We start from the raw sequence: 18,585 nt of genomic DNA on the forward strand, positions 1-18,585 counted from the left end.
AGTGTCCCGAGTAGCCCCATTTGACGGGGCTACTCAGGACATTCTTTTTTTTTTTTTGCTTCTGGCACCTTACAAATAGCATATGGAATTTTTTGGAGAAGCCATATGATAGCCCTTGCAAAGAGCTTTTAAATGAGCTAAACTTGTTTATGAAATGTTTCATGTTAAGAAGTTATGATTGAAAAACATTCAAAATCGTCCCGAGTAGCCCCGGTTGACTGTAGTTATGGCTCTGTTACAGGTTTCCACTCGTTTTAAAAAGTTTAATAGTAAGTTGAAAAATGAACTCAAACTTTTAATTTTTTCACTAATATATGTATATTTTAATCTTGTCTTCCAATTGCTAGTTTTTCCCTGCAGAGAAAATAAAGGACTTGCACCATGTCATCTGCTCTTTTTGGCAGTGCTGCTAGGGCTTCCAGCAAGAACCTTGTTGAGTTCAGAGTGAGTGCTCTATTTTTAGTCTAAGTGCTTTTTGGACAAGCTTAATGGTTTGCTAGGGATTATTTTACAGGAATCTTTTGTTTCTAAGTTGCCAAGCAAAATTACTATGCAGCTATTTTATAAATCCTTGGTTATAGACAATTTATATTTGCAGGTCAATCAATTTGGGCAATTTTTTTGCTATCATATTGCAAGCAAATATTTATCCAAAATTTCATCCTGATATTAAATTCAGGGACCAAAAGTGGTTATAAAACAATGGCACACATTTCTCTTACTATAAATAATTGTTTCTCTGCTAAGTCTGTGTTAAGCAAGATGCAAGATCAAATATTTAATTAATTTACAATGTGTGTTGATTATTTGAAAACATTGTTAACCATGTGCATTAGTATTGAATATAATCTGAATATAATTAGCTCATTTATTGCTTCGAATGTTTTGTGTCATCCAATTTGAGTTGTGCCTTGAGCTTATTTTCTATCTAGGGTGAATTATTCAGTCAGCTAACATCATGTGTTAGTGATAATATTTATCATTCACTTTTAATTAAATTAGCCTCAAGTGCTGACAATTTTAAGGTTAGTTCGAGCTGCATTGGATTTTTTATGAAATATAACAAAGGCCTTTCATACTCATTTATTGCTTGAATATTGCATCTCTTGCAAAAGATGGCAAGAGGTCTTGGATATGGTGTACCTAATTTATGGCATGGTTTAGATGGGGAGACACCAAGCATAGCAATGTTGTCTATGTCTAGACACTATGATTTGAATAACTATACACTGCGAGTACAGTTATTACCAACAACATTCAGTGAAATCCCATATCATTGACCAGTAAAATGGAAAAGCAAATTAAAACTTGAATTTTAATTCTAATGGGTGGATAATTTGGAGGTACTAATTTTTCATAGCTAATATCAGCTTGACTTTTCTGTGCAGTATAATTGTAAACTGTAACATTAAAGTTCGAATCAGATATTATGGAGTTGTTCTATTTTGAAATGGAGTATTCTTAGGTGTCAAATATTAATGTCAGGGAGACAAGTTCTTACTAACTGAACTAAAATTTTATTCATATGCTCACACAATCCATTCATTCTTTGGAAGTGTTTCATACACTTTGAAAGTGTTTCATACACTTTGAAAGTGTTTCATACACTTTGGAATGCTCATGCATTGTACCTATCAAAGTTTGATAAACATTGCTCAGATGGGATGATAATGTTCAGAAACAGCATCTGACAGTTATTTTCCACACTTGCTCTTTCTGCAAACATATGACAACTTTCTTATTGATATAACTTCTCATCTTGGTCTATTACGTATTCACAAGCTAAATTACAATTTATTTTCAGGCTGGAAAAATGCACCTCAAAGGCAAAATTGTTCATCCTGACAAGAGGAAGGGCTTGCTGTTCATTTACCAGTCAGATGACTCCCTCATGCACTTCTGTTGGAAGGATCGCACCACTGGCTCAGTTGAAGAAGTAAGATGCACTTCAATGAATCAATGGTCCATAAACTGTTAAGCAAGTCATTATGCAGAGAATAGTTGGACTGTAATTTTCTTGTTAACTATTTCAGTCAAATTCCTGCTAATTTGCATTGTTATTGTTTAACCTGACAGTTACTCTGAAAAGTATTGTTCATAACAGCATTGTCATTTATTTAGATTTTGCTAGCGTGGTTTTTCTTCCCACAAAAGTCTTGGTTCATTAGTATGCAGTATATATAATACCTCACTTGAACAAGCTAATTGGTGGTCAGTTCTTGGTCTCAGTGCTTGACCTTAAGGGGAGCGTCTGGGTCAAAATCGAAAATTTTTACTTTTTCGGTTTTTATACTCATCTTGAAGCTTACATTCTGACGCATCTAACGGTACCAAAACCATCTCTGTACGTTGATTTATGCGTTCACGACAGATCGCGAAAGGGTTAGGGGTGGTGGAGTTCCTTAGCATGTAATATAGGCCTAAATTACCGGTATCACACTTGAATAGCTAGTCTGAACACGCTGTGCTTCAGTTATCTGCCTGCAGTCATATGGGATGGTTCTCGTGCCGTCGTTCACACCATCCTTGACAGAAATTGAGCTCCAATATCGTCTAGTCTTGCAACCTGGCACCCTTGAATGTCTTCTTCGAGGCGCGCGCGACTTTGTCGCGCCCTAGGTACTGAAAAGTTGACTTATTGTCACTGCAAATCTATCTCCTCCTAGAGTTTTGAAGCTACATCAATGAGACAAACACAATTCGATTTGGGAAAAAAATATCTACAAAAGTGTGTATGCGTTTTTCTAATTTCGTTATAGTTTAGATTTTATTCTGCAAAAAGGGGGGGGGGGTAAAATCAAAAACTTAACAAAAATTCTCCCACACCCACAAAAATGAGAATTTCAAAAAAAACGCATACACACTTTTTTAGATATGGTCTTTACGCATCAAATGATATGTGTTTCGATGTTGTACCTTGAAAATCCTGGAAAAAGATAAGTTTTCGGAAGTACCCCTTTTATGGCCCTTTTCTATGAATTTCACGTTTTCTTTCATTTTTTCGAAAAATTCACAGGAATAAAAAATCTTGGAATTCCGTTTTACATACGTGTACCAAATTTCGAATCGATCCGTCTGTAAATAACCGAGATAAATTTGACCCCAGACGCTCCCCTTAATAAATGTTATTTGCACACATGGTGCTGTTAAATCACTGAGGGAAATAGCAAACTTTTTTGTTGTCTTGGTGTTTATTAGCAGATCATGTTGCAATCATGAGAAAAGGTAATTTTCATCCTATGAATACTTGCTTATATAGGTATATGTCACATGAAATTTCTAAAAATATTCATACATGTCAAACTGATTCACAAATAAATAGATGAATTCCTTATTGCTTAATTGGATGAGATTTAATTAAAAATATCTTCAATTAGTTGTCTTTCAGCCTAATATTCATTGTTTTAATAATTGTGTGCATTTACTATTAGGACACCATTATGTTTCATGATGGTTATCAAATTATAAAGAATGTATAAACATCCATGAGAAGATCCTTGTTGACAAATTCGTCTTATTGAGCTTGAGATAGTTCTTCATTTTGTAATTTTTCTGTCACTTAACCCATGTTCCCAACATGGTTGCTCTCAGAGACAAATATACTTATATATTTATTACACTGTTCTGTGAGTATGTATAAACATGGTTGTTCTCAGAGTATGTATAAATTTATATAAAATATACAATAATATTTTCAATACTGTTCCGTGAGTAAAGGCTTCAACCATTGCAGGACCTGATTATCTTCCCTGATGATGTTGATTACCGGCGATGCAGCGCCTGCACGACTGGGCGCGTTTATGTCCTCAGATTTCGGTCCACCAACCGACGCATTTTCTTCTGGATGCAGGTAAAGGATAAATCTTTATTATATTTTAATTTTACACAACATGGACTAATTGGTGACTTGTGCTAAATCTTTTTATTGAGGAAAGTCACTGGTTGTATGTACAATCTATTCATACTTTTGGAGGGATGAATGCATCTTGGATGCCACTCCCAATAGCTTATCTCATTTCCTTATCGAGATTACAAACACTAAGAAGAGTTTATGTGTCATATTGTCCAATTAGGGACTAACATTCTTTACCCAAAACACAAGTATGGAGTAGACGTAGCACTGATATGCCATTTTGCCAGGACAAACTTTGTCAGGATGCCCACAAAAGAGTGAAAAAGACCTCTGTATTTAGACCAGTCGCTCTTGTATCTCTTGAGTCCTAGCAAGCCATTTGCTGGGACTCAGACGTTAATTTGCTCACGTGCCTCCTGATTGGCAGGACGCAATAAGTTTGCTCACGTGCCTCCTGATTGGCAGGACCCAATAAGTTTGCTCACTTTCCTCCTGATTGGCAGGACCCAATAAGTTTGATCACGTGCTTCCTGATTGGCTGGACCCAATAAGTTTTCTCACGTGCCTCCTCATTGGCAGGGCCCAATANTCTCAACAACCCCCCCACCCCTGGCTCCCACTCAGCGTCCTCGCGCTCTGGTGGGCACATGACAAGATTCATATAGAAATATGCTTGAATTCGTATAGAAATATGCATAAATTCATAAGAAATTCATATAGAAATATTCATATAAAGTAAAAATATTCATATAAATATTCATGTACAGTACCATAAAGTAAATTCATATATAAAATATGCTCTGGTGGGCACATGACTAGATTCTTATAGAAATATGCTTGCTTTATACTGTTATAAATGCTTTCATTCATTTCTGTTATCTTTTATTTTGTTACATTAATGTACAGTATAATTATTATACTTCACCTTTTTTTGCTGAAAAAATCTTAAATCTAGAAGAAAGTCCTAACCTTAAATATAGTCTTGAATATGTATATAATCGCTTGTTATTCAAAATTTCATTTAGTGTTTCTTATCATGCTTTAATTTCTCGATTTTAATTTTTATTTCCTCTAACTTGGAAATAAGTGAACAATCGTGTCACTGCTGCGTAGAAGAACAATTGCAGTTGACAATAAAGTTTTCAGCCTCAATGAAGCGTCGCGTCTTTCCGTCTGCAGCTCCACGGCCAAATGCACTCGACTGATTTTGAATCCTGTTGGAAATTTTAGATTTTTATTCTTTATTTTCCTTCTTGAACTGCTTTCTTGGCAATGAAAATAAAAAATTCTCTTCAGTGTGGACACTGTATCCAAGTTTATATTTTTTTCTTAAATGCTCTACTTAATAATTATAATAAAGGATGAAATCGTAACGTCTTGTTTACCAAAGAAACCGGGGAGTCTCGTAACGTTGACGCTGAGTTGCTGGTGTATCCTAATCCAAATAGACTAGAAAGCTGGGATGAACCTTGCAAATTAAATCCTAATTGTACTTCTTAATACCTTGCCCTGTAAACGCAGGCAATTTGAAACAAAAACCAATGCACAATTTTATAGCATTCGCAGCTAACTTTGGAAACTTCGTGTTAATCTTTATTCATCAGTTATGTCCTCATTATGTTGTACCATTTTCATAGCCAAAAATTTTGATGTTTTTTTTAATACAAGGTATAATTTCAGCTATCAAAGCAATACTTCAGTTATCTAAGGAGAAAATATCTTGAATTTTATGTCAGTTCATCCTGCAGTTCATCCTTATTATCCTGCAGTTAAATTGTCCATCACTCAGTGTTTGCCAAGGCGGTACCGTCTTTTGTCTTCTGGCAACTTGGTGCTGTAGCCAGAAAAATTACTTAATACATTTCATTAGGTTCTTCATTTTTCGATACTGAACCTACAATGACTTCCAGTTCTGTCTCTGCAGTGTTGTTCACGGCTACATGACTGGCAACTTTGCTGTGCACGATAATTTTAGATCTAATGCTAATCGTTCCGTCTGTGCAATGGCAGCTTATAAAAATGTTTTATTCGGGTCGCTAGCCTGCGATTAATTATATGCTGAAGCCCTGGATACCGTATTATCCTTCCGAAAATAACTTGTCATTCTGCATTAACCAACCTTCGTCGTTTTTTTTTCATGTGCGCTCATTCCTGTCAGCGTCTTGTTTCATTTCACAATTCTTGTTTTTCTAGTATTGTCTCCCCTGCTCTGCTGTAGCCATGTACACCATTGCCATGTAGGCCATCCGAGCACTTCGCTTCATCATACAAAAAAGATGTTCGCGATCATAGTCAGAGTTTTAGTATTGAACATCGTGCGATGTCCGTCCGTACTCGGCTTGAAAATAATTTCCTGGTTTTGTTGCCTTACACTTGCTTAGGAGTCTGTGCCCGTCAGACCGCAACTTAGTCCAGACCGCAAAGCCGTTCTATATATACATAAACTTTCAATTGTTATATATCTGGTTAAATGATTAGTATGGTCATCAGGCAATTGTTGAAAAATTACTATACATGAGCCTTATAAATTTTAACTGTATATCCAGTCATTGGTTTTAAACGATTCCTCCTGCAACCTAACCCATTCATCGAATTGATTCTCTAATCTGCAATAGAATTTGGTTCAGAAATTCGTAGTGTCAAATGCATAGTTTAATTCCTAGATCTCGTGTTGGTTGAAAAACTCACGGAGAACAGCAATGACGGCAAAAGCTTCAGCCCTGACATTACGCAAGACTCGTTTGAAATAACTTTGTCTCACCTCACACGTCTTGATTGTCAATGTTTCTGGGCCAGCATCTCCGGTGATTTTTGTTACTGTGGACTGTAAAGTACCACAAACCATAAATTCTATAGCATTACAATTCACTAGCACAACACTTTTGACAAGATTGACTGGAAATTTTTTCAGTCATGCTATATGTCAGCTTGGATGGCTGAGCGAGCCGATCTCACCAATAATCAATGCTCAGCTGCAGCAAGCCATTTGTCTATGAAACTTAGCATAATTAAAGAATTTTCATTTGAAAGTTAGTTAGAAAATTTGGCGATTAATGATATGCCTTTCGTAGATGAATGATTATTAAGTGCCAATTTCTATTATTATAAATGGAAATCATCCTATATATCACAATTTCTCGGCTGTTTTTTTTTTTCTGCTTACAAATGAACCGTGAATGCACCACAGTCATTGCTGTGCTATAGTGATAAAATGTTCAGCCACATGTATGAATGTGTTAAAGATTATACCTGAAATAAATATTAGACCAGTAACTCATCTTGTGCTACCTGTATTTCTAAAACCTATCCTCAATGAACTTGAGATTTCGCTTGTACAGATCCAATGAACGAGCTCAAGAGGCTCTGAAATGGTATTATAAGAGCTTGGTCAAGAAAAAATAATTTTGATAAACCGTTAATTCATTTGAGGAGCACCTTTATTTTGGGCAGAGCTCCCCACTGATTAATAATGGAAAGCAGGAAGCGAGTCATTGAAAAAATCACAACTTATATATTTTTTGGGGTGGATTTGGCACTGGACATTACAAAGAACTAAATATGGGCTGAGATCCAAATAGACTAGAAAGTTTCTATGTTGGGTCTTGTTGATGGTACAAGGTATAAGCATTACTCAATGTACAAGTTGAGCTTGCCAGCATGAACATCATTTGTCGGTGCATGATAAATACAACCTTATCATTTATCGGTACATGATACAATCTTATCATTTATCGGTGCATGATAACTTACATGCTGCAGGTGGTGGTGTGAGCAGCGGGGGTGGTGGTTCAGGTAGCAGCAACATGCTTAACAACCTACGCGACGCTGATCTGGCCAACATCATCGGCAACATTTCCCAGCAACAGCTCATGCAAATCCTGGGCAGCGGCGTGCCGAACCTCAGCTCCCTGGTCGCGCCCACGTGAGTACCGTTAATATGAGACCAGCGCCCATACTTTCAAAAAAGTTAATAGATCGTAAGTTCATCAGCCAATCATTGACGGCCTTTCAAGCAAAATCCACCAATCATATACAAGAAAATAGAGCGTAAGTACCTACGTTCACTTAGCGAGTTTTTAAAGTATGGGCCCAGAACTGCTCTAACAATTATATCTTGGTTATTTTGAATACTCAGCCAAATAATTGAATCAAAATAACCCGGATCAAATTATAGAACTATTCTAGGTAGAAACCTTCAAATGAAAACGCAAAATGGCTATGTTGTTATTACAACACTTCTCTTTAACTTCGCTTCTTGTTTGTCTGTTTGTCTGTCTGCTACAAATCTTATAATGGAAATTTAACACACTTCTACTTATCCTATCGATCTGAAATTTTGCACACTTGCGTAAAGTTGGAGACAATGCATGAATCAAATGACAAAATAAATTATTTTAAAAATTAAAAAAAAACTTTTTTCAATATTAAAAAAATTTTAAAAATGCTTTTGTCGGCTACAAATCTTATAACTGATATTTGACACACTTTTACCTGTCCAATTGATCTGAAATTTTGCACACTTGTGTGAAGTCAGAGGCAATGCGTGAATCAATTGACAGAATAAATAATTTTATCGGTACATATACATTTATTTGCATTTCATATATGAACAGTTCTGGCAGTCGCAGCAGTAACACCACTTCGGTGACCCCCACGACTGCCTCCACCCCCACAACAGCCACCACTCCACCACCAGCCACCACCACCGCCTCCTCTGCGGGCCAAGGTTCATCGCCCTCGTGCAATTTGGATTAAATTTAATGGACTAGATGGGCAGGCTAGTATCCCTGTTGTAGTTGCTCGCCTGTTACCAAGTATAATCTGTAAACCCAGTCATTCAGCATTTGTAAGATTTCATTAGTGGAAACCCTATTATACTAGAATTAATGTTTATTTTTGTGTTTTGACATTATTTTATTTATGTGACGAGATATTTACGTTGCAGGAACTGGCGGAGAGTCGTCACCTGCTGCAGCTTCTTCCTCTTCCAGTGACAAACAAGGGCCAATACAACTGGCGGACCTTAAGAAACCCTCCTTCCCCCCACTTCCGACCCCCTTCCCCCCGCTGACCAGCTCAGAGGCACCGTTACATCACCGCAGTTCAAGCAGGTCAGCGCTCGTGTGTATATATATATTTTTGTGTTTGTTATTCATTGCATCTAAACTTGTAGGAGCTACGTGACCACCGGTACACTGCATCAATCCAACATGGATATTTCTTCCATTCCGTTATCTTGTATGAACTCTGCTATTCTTACCGGGATTGAAACCGAGCTTTCAGACTTCTTATGAAATGGAAATAATACTTATAATAGTACGTATATGTTCAATTTTGTTAACTTGTTTATGTAATATTTTTCTTCCTATACAAGCAATGTTCATGCCTGATGAGTTACCATAGCGCGTGCACACGGGCGCAGGGCTTGTTCTCACTCATCAACCAGTAGTTCGCTAATTATGTGTTAGAAGTTTTCACATCATTTGCCATTCATCTCGAATTTCCCCTTCGTTGCGTACTGCCTCAAGACCCGAGTAGCCGTGGGCGCGTTCCCATTCGTTTAATGGGGTTTAATAGTTTGTTTTAAATGAGTAGTAGTATTCGTTTAATATTGAACACTACTTATTTCACCGATTTGTGGCTTCATATTTATTACATATTTTTGCATGTCAACATAATTATTATTATATACTTTCGCTTTTACCGAAACTAGTACTAGTTCCCTCTTATGATGGCAAATTGTAAGTGGGCGCTGTCATCAGTGATTGGCAGTTCTATAGCTCTTGTAGCTGCGTAGCATTATCTATTTCATCTAAAATTTACATTAATTGGTGATAAATACTCTAGCTACGACAGCAGGCGGTGAGCGTGTTCTAACAAACTAGTGTTCTCTTTATTATTGGCCAGTAGTTTTTGCATCGATGTCACTATCTCACATTTATTGGTAGTGAACCCCTCCGGGGGGGGACTTCTGACGCGTGTCTGTGCTCGTCAGAAGGCCTATGGTAGTTCGCGCTCCTAGGGGGATTGTTCCTGAGCGCCCCACCACCGAGCTCGAGGTGTCTGACTGCAGGTCTCAGTTGTGGGTTTAAGTTATTATGTAGGTAGGATTCCTTACATTTCCCTTCTCTGTCTCTCTCGTGCGGGCGGCCGACGTCCCGTGTAAGCGACCTCTTGTTCGAGTGTCTTCGTTTATGTTGCTTTTCACCTGTCCCTCCTTGTCACTTCGTCTTTTTGAGATGCTAACGCTGCTTCCTTCGAGCCAGCTTCAGCGGGCTGGACATCTGAGACCTTCCGCCCCTTGTGGGTGATGAACAATTTGTGCTTAGAGAAACTTTCAATAACTGAGACCTTCCACCTCTTTGGTGATATTCATCTTGACTTCCGGTGCGAGATAGCTGAAGCGCTAGTAAACATGTGGCCACTAAACTAATTGATAGTGACATTTTGCATCAATGTCACTAAATCACATTAATGGTAGTGACATTTGCATCAATATCACTATCTCACATTAATGAGTAGTGACATTTTTCATTAATATCACTATCTCACATTAATGGGTAGTGACATTTTGCATCAATGTCACTATATCACAATAATGGAAGTGACATTTTTGCATCAATGTCACTATCTCACATTAATGAGTAGTGACATTTTTCATCAATGTCACTATATCACAATAATGGTAGTGACATTTGCATCAATGTCACTATCTCACATCTACATGACACTGATCTCTGTGTTGTGGCGGCAGTGACATTTTGCATCTATATCACTATATCACATTAATGGTAGTGACGTTTTGCATCAATGTCACTATCTCACATCTACATGACACTGATCTCTGTGCTGTGGCGGCAGGCGGTGAGCGTGTTCTCGCACGCGCTGCAGTCGGGGCAGCTGGGGCCGCTCGTCAAGCAGTTCGGTCTCGGGGACGAGGCCGTGGTCGCCGCCGTCGCGGCCGACATGGAAGCCTTCATCCTGGTCAGTGATTGTCTGGCCGCTGACGTGTAATGCTTATTTCTTCATACTAAAGCTTTCATGAGGAATCAAGTGCAATGAACAAATTGGTTCAGAATGACTCTAAGATTATTGAATAACTTTGAAACTATAGAATCAAAGGTGAACTTTCCATGCAAGAAAGTGAAAAGTTCAAAAAAATTGAACTCGACGTCAAACTTGCAACATCCCGTGAGTAGTGCAGTTTTATGAATATCATTTTTTTTCAGGCTCTTGGCAAGAATAACAAAGAGGATGGGAGCGGCGAGAAACAAGATAATAAGACAACCGATGATGACGATGACGACAAGATGGCTGTTGACTAACTCACCTTCACTTGATGCCTACCCAGTAGTATCTCCATTTTCATCGAGGGTTTATCTTGTTCCGAGTAACATAATTTAATTTTTGGCCGCTGATTAGTAGCGAAATATTGATTATTTTCGTCGTTTTCAATTTTAGCCATTAACGTTAATAAACGTTATTCTTTTTTGCCCAATGTTTTGTTCCGTTTGACTACTTTTAGGTTGGATTAAACTAGAATGTTGATATTAATCGCTAATCGTTGACATAAGTAAAAAAATATGCCTGTAATTCAGGCGATTGATTCAAAATCTGGAATGTTTAGTTTGTTCGTTCGTTTGGTGAGACGCCTGCACTGACTATATATGCATGAGATACGCATAAAAGCTACAAAGATCCAGTGTGTCTCATTTATTTCCAGTGCAGAGATGATAAGCTTAGACCATAAAAAATATAACTCACTGCAGTGAATAACAGAGAGCGCATTTTCTCCTCGACGAAAACATGAAGTCGCGGACGGACGGACGGACATGACGAGCACAGTAGGGCATTTTTTTTTATGAATGAGAGAATGCACTAAAAAGGTCTAATAATCATAAATATTAGTATTAAGTGTCGGTCATTCGTAAAATAAATACCGTTTTAGTATTAAGTTAGTAAGGTCAGTGCTATTGAGTGCTACATCATCCAAAAATGGCTCTATCTTTCTACTTGCTAACAGCGCATGTATTTGGTCGTAACTTCCCCCAACATGACGGCCGGACTAAATTTACAGGAGTACGCCGGCCAGGGTATCTATTGTTCATGAAAGGAACGTAATTATTCCCGTAGTTACCGAGTAACTCTTTTTTTATTATTAGGCAAAAGACAAAAGAATACCTCACGCACGCCAGAACGAATTTCGTTACAGTTAATTATATGAACGCACGGAAACGGCAACCTTGTGAGGCATCATCCTGTTAACACTTCAAGTCAGCGAGCTGAATAGGCAGGCTCATAAGGATCGAATTGACCGGCGGTACGTTTTTAGGGCCCAGTGCTTTGAAGTAACGAACAATGGTTGACGTAAATTAATCGAATATTTGTGGTCTTGCATTACCTTATAAAATATGATAGACCGTAAACTTAGGCGTAACAGCTTCCCCGCATTTAACGCGTGCTATCAGGAATAACGTACCATGGCATGCGTATATGCGTACCATAACGTGTACCGGTATCAGTCTGCAATGCATTGGATAAGATGAACAACGTACCAACTCATAACTACCAATTAAAATCATTTAACATGGTCGATGCAACGCATCATCATGAAGACAGTCATTCAAAATATCATGGCATTCATACTTAATATGAATAAAGCAGCGAAGTTGGAATAATATTTATGATATCGTTTGGCACAGCACATGACGAATGCAATCAATGAATTGATGAGGAAAATTCAAGGGTGCTTATATAGTCGATGTTGCAGCAAAATAAACCTTTTTAGTTTCACTCTACGATACAGCAACGGTTTCAATTAATCTTGTAATTGATCACCTAGACCTGCAATGCATTGAATAAGATGAACAACGTACAAACTCATAACTACCAATTAAAATCGTTTAACATGGTCGATGCAACGCATCATCATGAAGACAGTCATTTAAAATAATATGGCATTCATACTTAATATGAATTAAGCAGCGAAGTTAATATCCTTTGGCACAGCAATGACGAATGCAATCAATGAATTGATGAGGAAAATTCAAGGGTGCTTTAGCAATATAGTCGATGTTGCAGAAAAATAAACCTCTTTAGTTTCACTCTACGATACAGAAACGGTTTCAATTAATCTTGTAATTGATCACCTAGAAAAAGGAAGGAACTCAAATAATAGATGAATTTAAACTGATAACACCGAAACAGCGTTGAAATCTCAAACACCTGAAAAATTTATTGATGAAGAGAAACAGAGATGCCCGTGCAAGAGGTTGCTGGTACGATCGTCAGCCTCATTAAACAGACTGAGTGGAGAAGTGCAAGTATCCTGCCTACACAACTGAGAAGTGCAAGTATCCTGCCTACACAACTGAGAAGTGCAAGTATCCTGCCTACACAACTGAGAAGTGCAAGTATCCTGCCTACACAACTGAGATGCCTTTAAAAAAAAGAGCTTGCATAGGGACAAATTGTAAATACAATAAAAATTCTGTAATAAAATAAATAAATAATCAGATATAATCACATGATAAATTCAATTTCATGGAATAACTCGACTAAAGTTATGCGACAGTCCTGACAAGAAGGACACTATTAAAATCATAAATTAAAACTTTAAAATATAAAAACTCAATTTTTTCTTAAAATTAGAAATTCACGATTAATTATCAACAATCATCTTAAGAACAGCAACATTAAATGGTTCATTCCAGATAAATAATATATAACGCTAACACTTGTGAGCTAATATTATGGCATGTGCGTATCAATGTTCTAAAACCTGGAGTAAAAACTGAAAATTCTTATAGCTAAAAATAAATGAATTTATTGACACTGATTGACAAATTAGATGTGTGTACACAAATCGTGTTAAAAAATATTTAATACTTGTACAGGCTAAAATGTGAAAAGACACAGAATAAACTTTGAAGATAAAAAAGCTAAAATGTGAAAAGACACAGAATAAACTTTGAAGATAAAAAATAACTCGTAATCAGCAGATGACGATAAAAACATATACAAGAAGCATCATTTGATAAAATATTAGGCACAAACAGGAAGCCAAAATAGCACCACTAGACCACATACTCTTTCTCGGTATCTTCGTCCTTACTAGCATCGACTTTGCTCCCAGAGAAACTCATCTCTGCTTCGACTGCCGAAAGTTCCATGTCGGTTTCCGTCATGTCACTAAATGTTACTTTCTCAGTCGTAGTTTCTTCTTTACTCATCCTGGAACTCACTCGACCTTCATCTTCTGCATTAAATTTTTCATCTTTTTTATCAAAATCTTTTTTTATCTCCCTATCGCAATTGTTAGGGTTATCCTGCTTAAAATTCTCACCCTTTCTACAGATATGCACATCCGATCCACATTTTTCTTTTATTTTAAGAACATCTTTTTGTTGGCCATGGTACTGGGAGACTCCTTGGCTTTGTTTCTGATTTCCACGTAACACTTGGTCGAGTGTTTCCTCGCGGGACTGTGCACTGTCTTCTCCAGCATGGTTGCTATTGAATAGCTTACAATAAATTTTCTTGTCTCGTTCGTTATGCTTTCTAACTTCAGTGGAGAGTTTAGCCAGGATGCGTCGACAGCTGGGCTCACTGAGCGGATCCACCTCAATGCAGCGCTGGAGATCAGCTTGCGCATTAGGCTCGTCACACAGTGCAGCGTACGCTCTGCCCCGGCGGAACAGCGCCTTTGGGTTATCTGGGGAAGAGCAGAGTGATGGATAGACAAGATTCACTGCTTGAAAATAGCAGAAAAATGGAAGAAATGTGCAAGTGAGAACTAAGCCATAAATTCTGCCATCAATAGTTCGAAAGGAGCTCATGAGATGCATCGTAAATACGTTACATCAAATAATATATGTACTTCATACAGAATTAATTGCAGTCCTTCACCAGGAATTACGTTCTTACTCAGTAGCAAGCAGCAGATTTGTGCACAAACTCACCTTTCAGGGGCTGCAGCACAGTTGTACACACTCACCTTTCAGGTGCTGCAGCACAGTTGTACACACTCACCTTTCAGGTGCTGCAGCGCAGTTGTGCACAGACTCACCTTTCAGGTGCTGCAGCACAGTTGTACACACTCACCTTTCAGGTGCTGCAGCACAGTTGTACACACTCACCTTTCAGGTGCTGCAGCACAGTTGTACACACTCACCTTTTAGGTGCTGCAGCACAGTTGTACAAAGGTCGATGACGCTGTAGTACTCCTCTCCTATCAGCTGGCACTGACTCAGATTAAGCATAAGAGGCATTCGCTGCACATTCAGCTCCTCCCAATCCGTATCTCCCGGCTTCTCCCTGCAATAAGTTGCAACAACAAGCTTACTTTGTGTATGCTTATATCCTATAGATGATAGGATAGGTGATAGATATGATGAGCTTTGTGGTGCCCCAAGGCAATAACGATGAAGTTAACACAGAGTAAAGAAAATGGAGCTTACCAGAAATATAGACAAATTTATTTCGCACAGAGAGTAAGAAAAGCACAACCAATAAGATAAAAATCTCGGGAGATAAGATAAAATAAATAACGTATAAGATACAAGAACTAGAAAACAAATTTTCTTACGTCAAAAATTATTTGTCACAAACAAAGGGCAGATGGCCTCGAATAACCAGTACGCAGAAATAGATGATGGCAAACGAAAGGATAAATTACCAGCTAATGGAATAAAAGATGGCTAGCTTAAAAGCAGTTGAAAACACAGGCAAGATAGTTTAAAAGTAAATGAAATGCAGCATTTGAACATAGATTTTAAGCAAACTTAACAAATAGATGATGGCACAAAAGTTAATGTATAAATGAGTCAGGTAAACAGTAACATACGTTAGAGAAATAGTTGAACAGAAACGAAAATTGGTCTGGCAAAGAATTCCGCCATGTTTCTTCCCNTGTTTTTTGTTGCATTGAGATTTAATTTCTTTTGATAGTATTTTTGAATACTATGCGTCTCTATACATAATTTAAATCACTTTTCCTGTTAAGTTTGTGTACTTACATACATTAAAATACGATTTTTCAAGTGTACGAATATTTATTTCCCCCCACTGTATATTCCCCCTAACCTTTTTCACTAGTGCTTCACTAGTTCCTCCACTTCATTAGTGCTCTATCAAGTTTCATCACTCGGAATTCAGCTGCAAAAATATATCGAATCACAAACGTTAAGGGGAGCATCTCGGTCAAAACTCAAAAATCGAAAATTTCAGCTTTTCCGTTTTCTTGGCTCATTTTGTAGGTGCTGAAAAGGCGCGTCTAACGCAGCAAACCGCTTGTACGTGCGTCGTGCTCAGTTTTCGCGTACAGAAGTTTTAAAAATATATAAAATGAACATATATGTTAACAATATGTACAAGGATTTCTTTATATTAAATCTGCATATATAGGTAGATCATTACTCTCCTTAATTGCAGATTGTTTGCACTCGTTTGAAAGCTACAAACAAGACGCATTCAACAAAGCTACTATTTCATTTCATTTAATTTTAATTTAATTTTCATTTTAAAATAGTATTTATAGATCGTTATTTGCGTTGATTACAAAGTGTTTGCACTCGTTCGAAAGCTACAAACGATGCGCTTTCAAGAAAACAAATATCACGGATGTACATGCAATGTTTTTGCGTTAGGCCGTTTTGAACTTTGATAAAATGAAAATTTTATATATATATAAATATAATAAAGTCCCATTTATAGCTTTTTATACACGTTAAACTGGACAAAAATAAGTCTACAGAGTAAAGACGCGTGCTGGTAGGTACCTTAAATGCAAATAATAGGCAATGGGAAAGCATGGGCTACCATATCAAGAATTTTTTTGGCATATTCTTCTTTTTTTTTCAATTAACTTCACTTATTTGACAGCCCTGAACAATTAAATCTCCATAATACGGCATCTTAAAAATTTATCTCCTTCTATGATTTTCAAGCTACATCATTGAGAGATATACAATTCGATTTGTAAAAAAAAGAACTAGAGAATGGTCGTAGCTTTTTTGTAATTTCTTTATAGTTTGGATTATATTCTGCAACAAGGAAAGGGGAGTAGGGCAAATATCTAAAAACCGAAGAAAAATCCCCCCATCCACACAACCAAGAATTTGGAAAAAGCTATGACGAATTACTAGATATGGGTATTTACGAATCGAATGATATGTATCTCGATGTTGTAGCACGTTAATTGAATGAGAAGATAGACTTTGAAAAGGCCTCTTTTTTCCGTCGGTATTCTATGAATGTCACATTTTCTGTAATTTAAAAAAAATCACACGTACAAAAAGTCTTAGATTTCTGTTTTGCATATGTGTATATTAAGTTTAAAATTGATCTGTTCGTAAATAAAATAGTTTTTATGAGACCGAGACGATCCTCTTAAATGTACAAAAATGTGGCACGAAACGGGTAAATTCAATGAAATAAATAGTGTTTGATTCATTACATTGAATACTCCGGAAGAAAAGAAAAATATGCACGACAAAAGTCGGAGTGGCGAAAATAGCCGAAGAAAAATAACAAAAATAGCATTCAAGTACCAGCAATCATAAACCGAAACGCAAAAGATGCAGGAAACAAAAAATTAGCTCACAAAAGACGAATGACCGCATACCAAATACTTAAAATACCTCATAGGTAAAAACAGTACTAATTCAAGTATGTGTTAGCATGACTGTACAAAGAGATAGCTTGACAAATATTTTTAGTGTCTACAATGGTGCCATTCGCTACAAGTAGCTTCACTTCCTGACTTATTGAATCACCTGAGCATCAGATTATCGAGCCTGGCGATGGCTTCCTTGTACTTGAGTCCGGCCTCGGCAGGCCGCTTGTTATTGAAGAGCTTGTTGCCCTGCTGCCTAAGCAGCGAGACGCTCTCACGCCGCTCATCGTCCGTCATCTCCCAGAACTGCTTCTCGTAGCTTCCCGGGAGTTCCACCTTCACCAACTCTGTCCGAAATACTCTGGATTAGATAGAATCATAATAAAGTTGTTGAACTGTACAAGTCAGACTAATTTATCTTAGCATCAGGGTCTGACACCTCAAGATTTGTCCGAAACAACCACTATTAGATAAAATAAAACTGGAGTTGCTAAGAACTTTACAAATCTGACTAATTAACATTGGCCTTTCACAGTTAGTAAATCCTCTGGTATAGTGAAATTGAAGAGTTTTGCTGAAAGTGCATAAAACTTCATTTATTTTCCAAATAGTTAGGGTAAACACAAACAATGTAGGTGGTTAAAAAAATTTTTTACCTACTAGTAGGTACTCACTACCTACTCAGTGCCAATATCTGAAATTAGTGGCTTTAATGAAGCCAAAAATATTTACATGATGTAAGGAAGTATTAACTACATAGTGACAGGAAGTATCACAGGAAATTAACCTATGTCCTTTGATACCCGTTGTGTTTACACTTTGCTCCAAAATGTTTACTATACCCATTCATATATACTCCCATTCTACCAGCAGATGTGGCTACAGGTATCAGCGTCATTAAACATACCGGTAACACTCCTCCAATTCCACTAGCAGATAATTATCAGCATCATTACATTTGCTCACGTTCGACTGGCAGATGACGTCTTCCAGCATCAACACACGTTCTACTACTGCAACCCATCACCGTCACTCATTTTCATCCATGAAATTCAATCAAGCAAAAATCAAATCAGGCCAATTGAATGAATAGACGGTCCATTCATAGCTATTTACC

The 18,585-nt window shown here is 37.4% G+C and overlaps 2 protein-coding genes across 2 annotated transcripts; one reads left to right on the forward strand and one right to left on the reverse strand.

Moving 5' to 3' along the window:
• The first annotated feature begins 254 nt into the window (after positions 1-254).
• Positions 255-11,553, forward strand: LOC108672800 (proteasomal ubiquitin receptor ADRM1-like). Its single transcript, XM_018160544.2, is given in 11 exon segments — positions 255-444; positions 1,805-1,936; positions 3,734-3,850; positions 4,141-4,150; positions 4,433-4,492; positions 7,613-7,775; positions 8,467-8,579; positions 8,799-8,883; positions 8,886-8,964; positions 10,715-10,837; positions 11,083-11,553. Coding segments are annotated over 11 exon segments (1,041 nt in total). The 5' UTR covers positions 255-381; the 3' UTR covers positions 11,179-11,553.
• Positions 11,554-12,702: 1,149 nt separating this feature from the next.
• LOC108672801 (AH receptor-interacting protein-like) lies at positions 12,703-18,464 on the reverse strand. Its single transcript, XM_018160545.1, has 4 exons — positions 18,376-18,464; positions 17,629-17,829; positions 15,027-15,169; positions 12,703-14,567 (listed from the first exon to the last, which is right to left on the reverse strand). Exons 1-4 carry the CDS (start codon positions 18,462-18,464, stop codon positions 13,930-13,932), a joined length of 1,071 nt encoding a protein of 356 aa, XP_018016034.1. The 3' UTR covers positions 12,703-13,929.
• Positions 18,465-18,585: the final 121 nt, after the last annotated feature.

Source organism: Hyalella azteca, unplaced genomic scaffold (genome assembly GCF_000764305.2).
Source record: "Hyalella azteca isolate HAZT.00-mixed unplaced genomic scaffold, Hazt_2.0.2 contig9063, whole genome shotgun sequence".
In the NCBI taxonomy this organism is placed as follows: domain Eukaryota; kingdom Metazoa; phylum Arthropoda; class Malacostraca; order Amphipoda; family Hyalellidae; genus Hyalella; species Hyalella azteca.

Excerpts from the sequence above, each read along its gene's own strand:
- LOC108672801 (XM_018160545.1), bottom strand. The coding sequence starts at position 18,464 with ATGCTGGAAGACGTCATCTGCCAGTCGAACGTGAGCAAATGTAATGAT. Across the intron at positions 17,830-18,375 it reads GAATTGGAGGAGTGTTACCG|AGTATTTCGGACAGAGTTGG; the intron begins GTATGTTTAATG and ends TATCTAATCCAG. Across the intron at positions 14,568-15,026 it reads TGTGCTGCAGCACCTAAAAG|ATAACCCAAAGGCGCTGTTC; the intron begins GTGAGTGTGTAC and ends GCTCTTCCCCAG.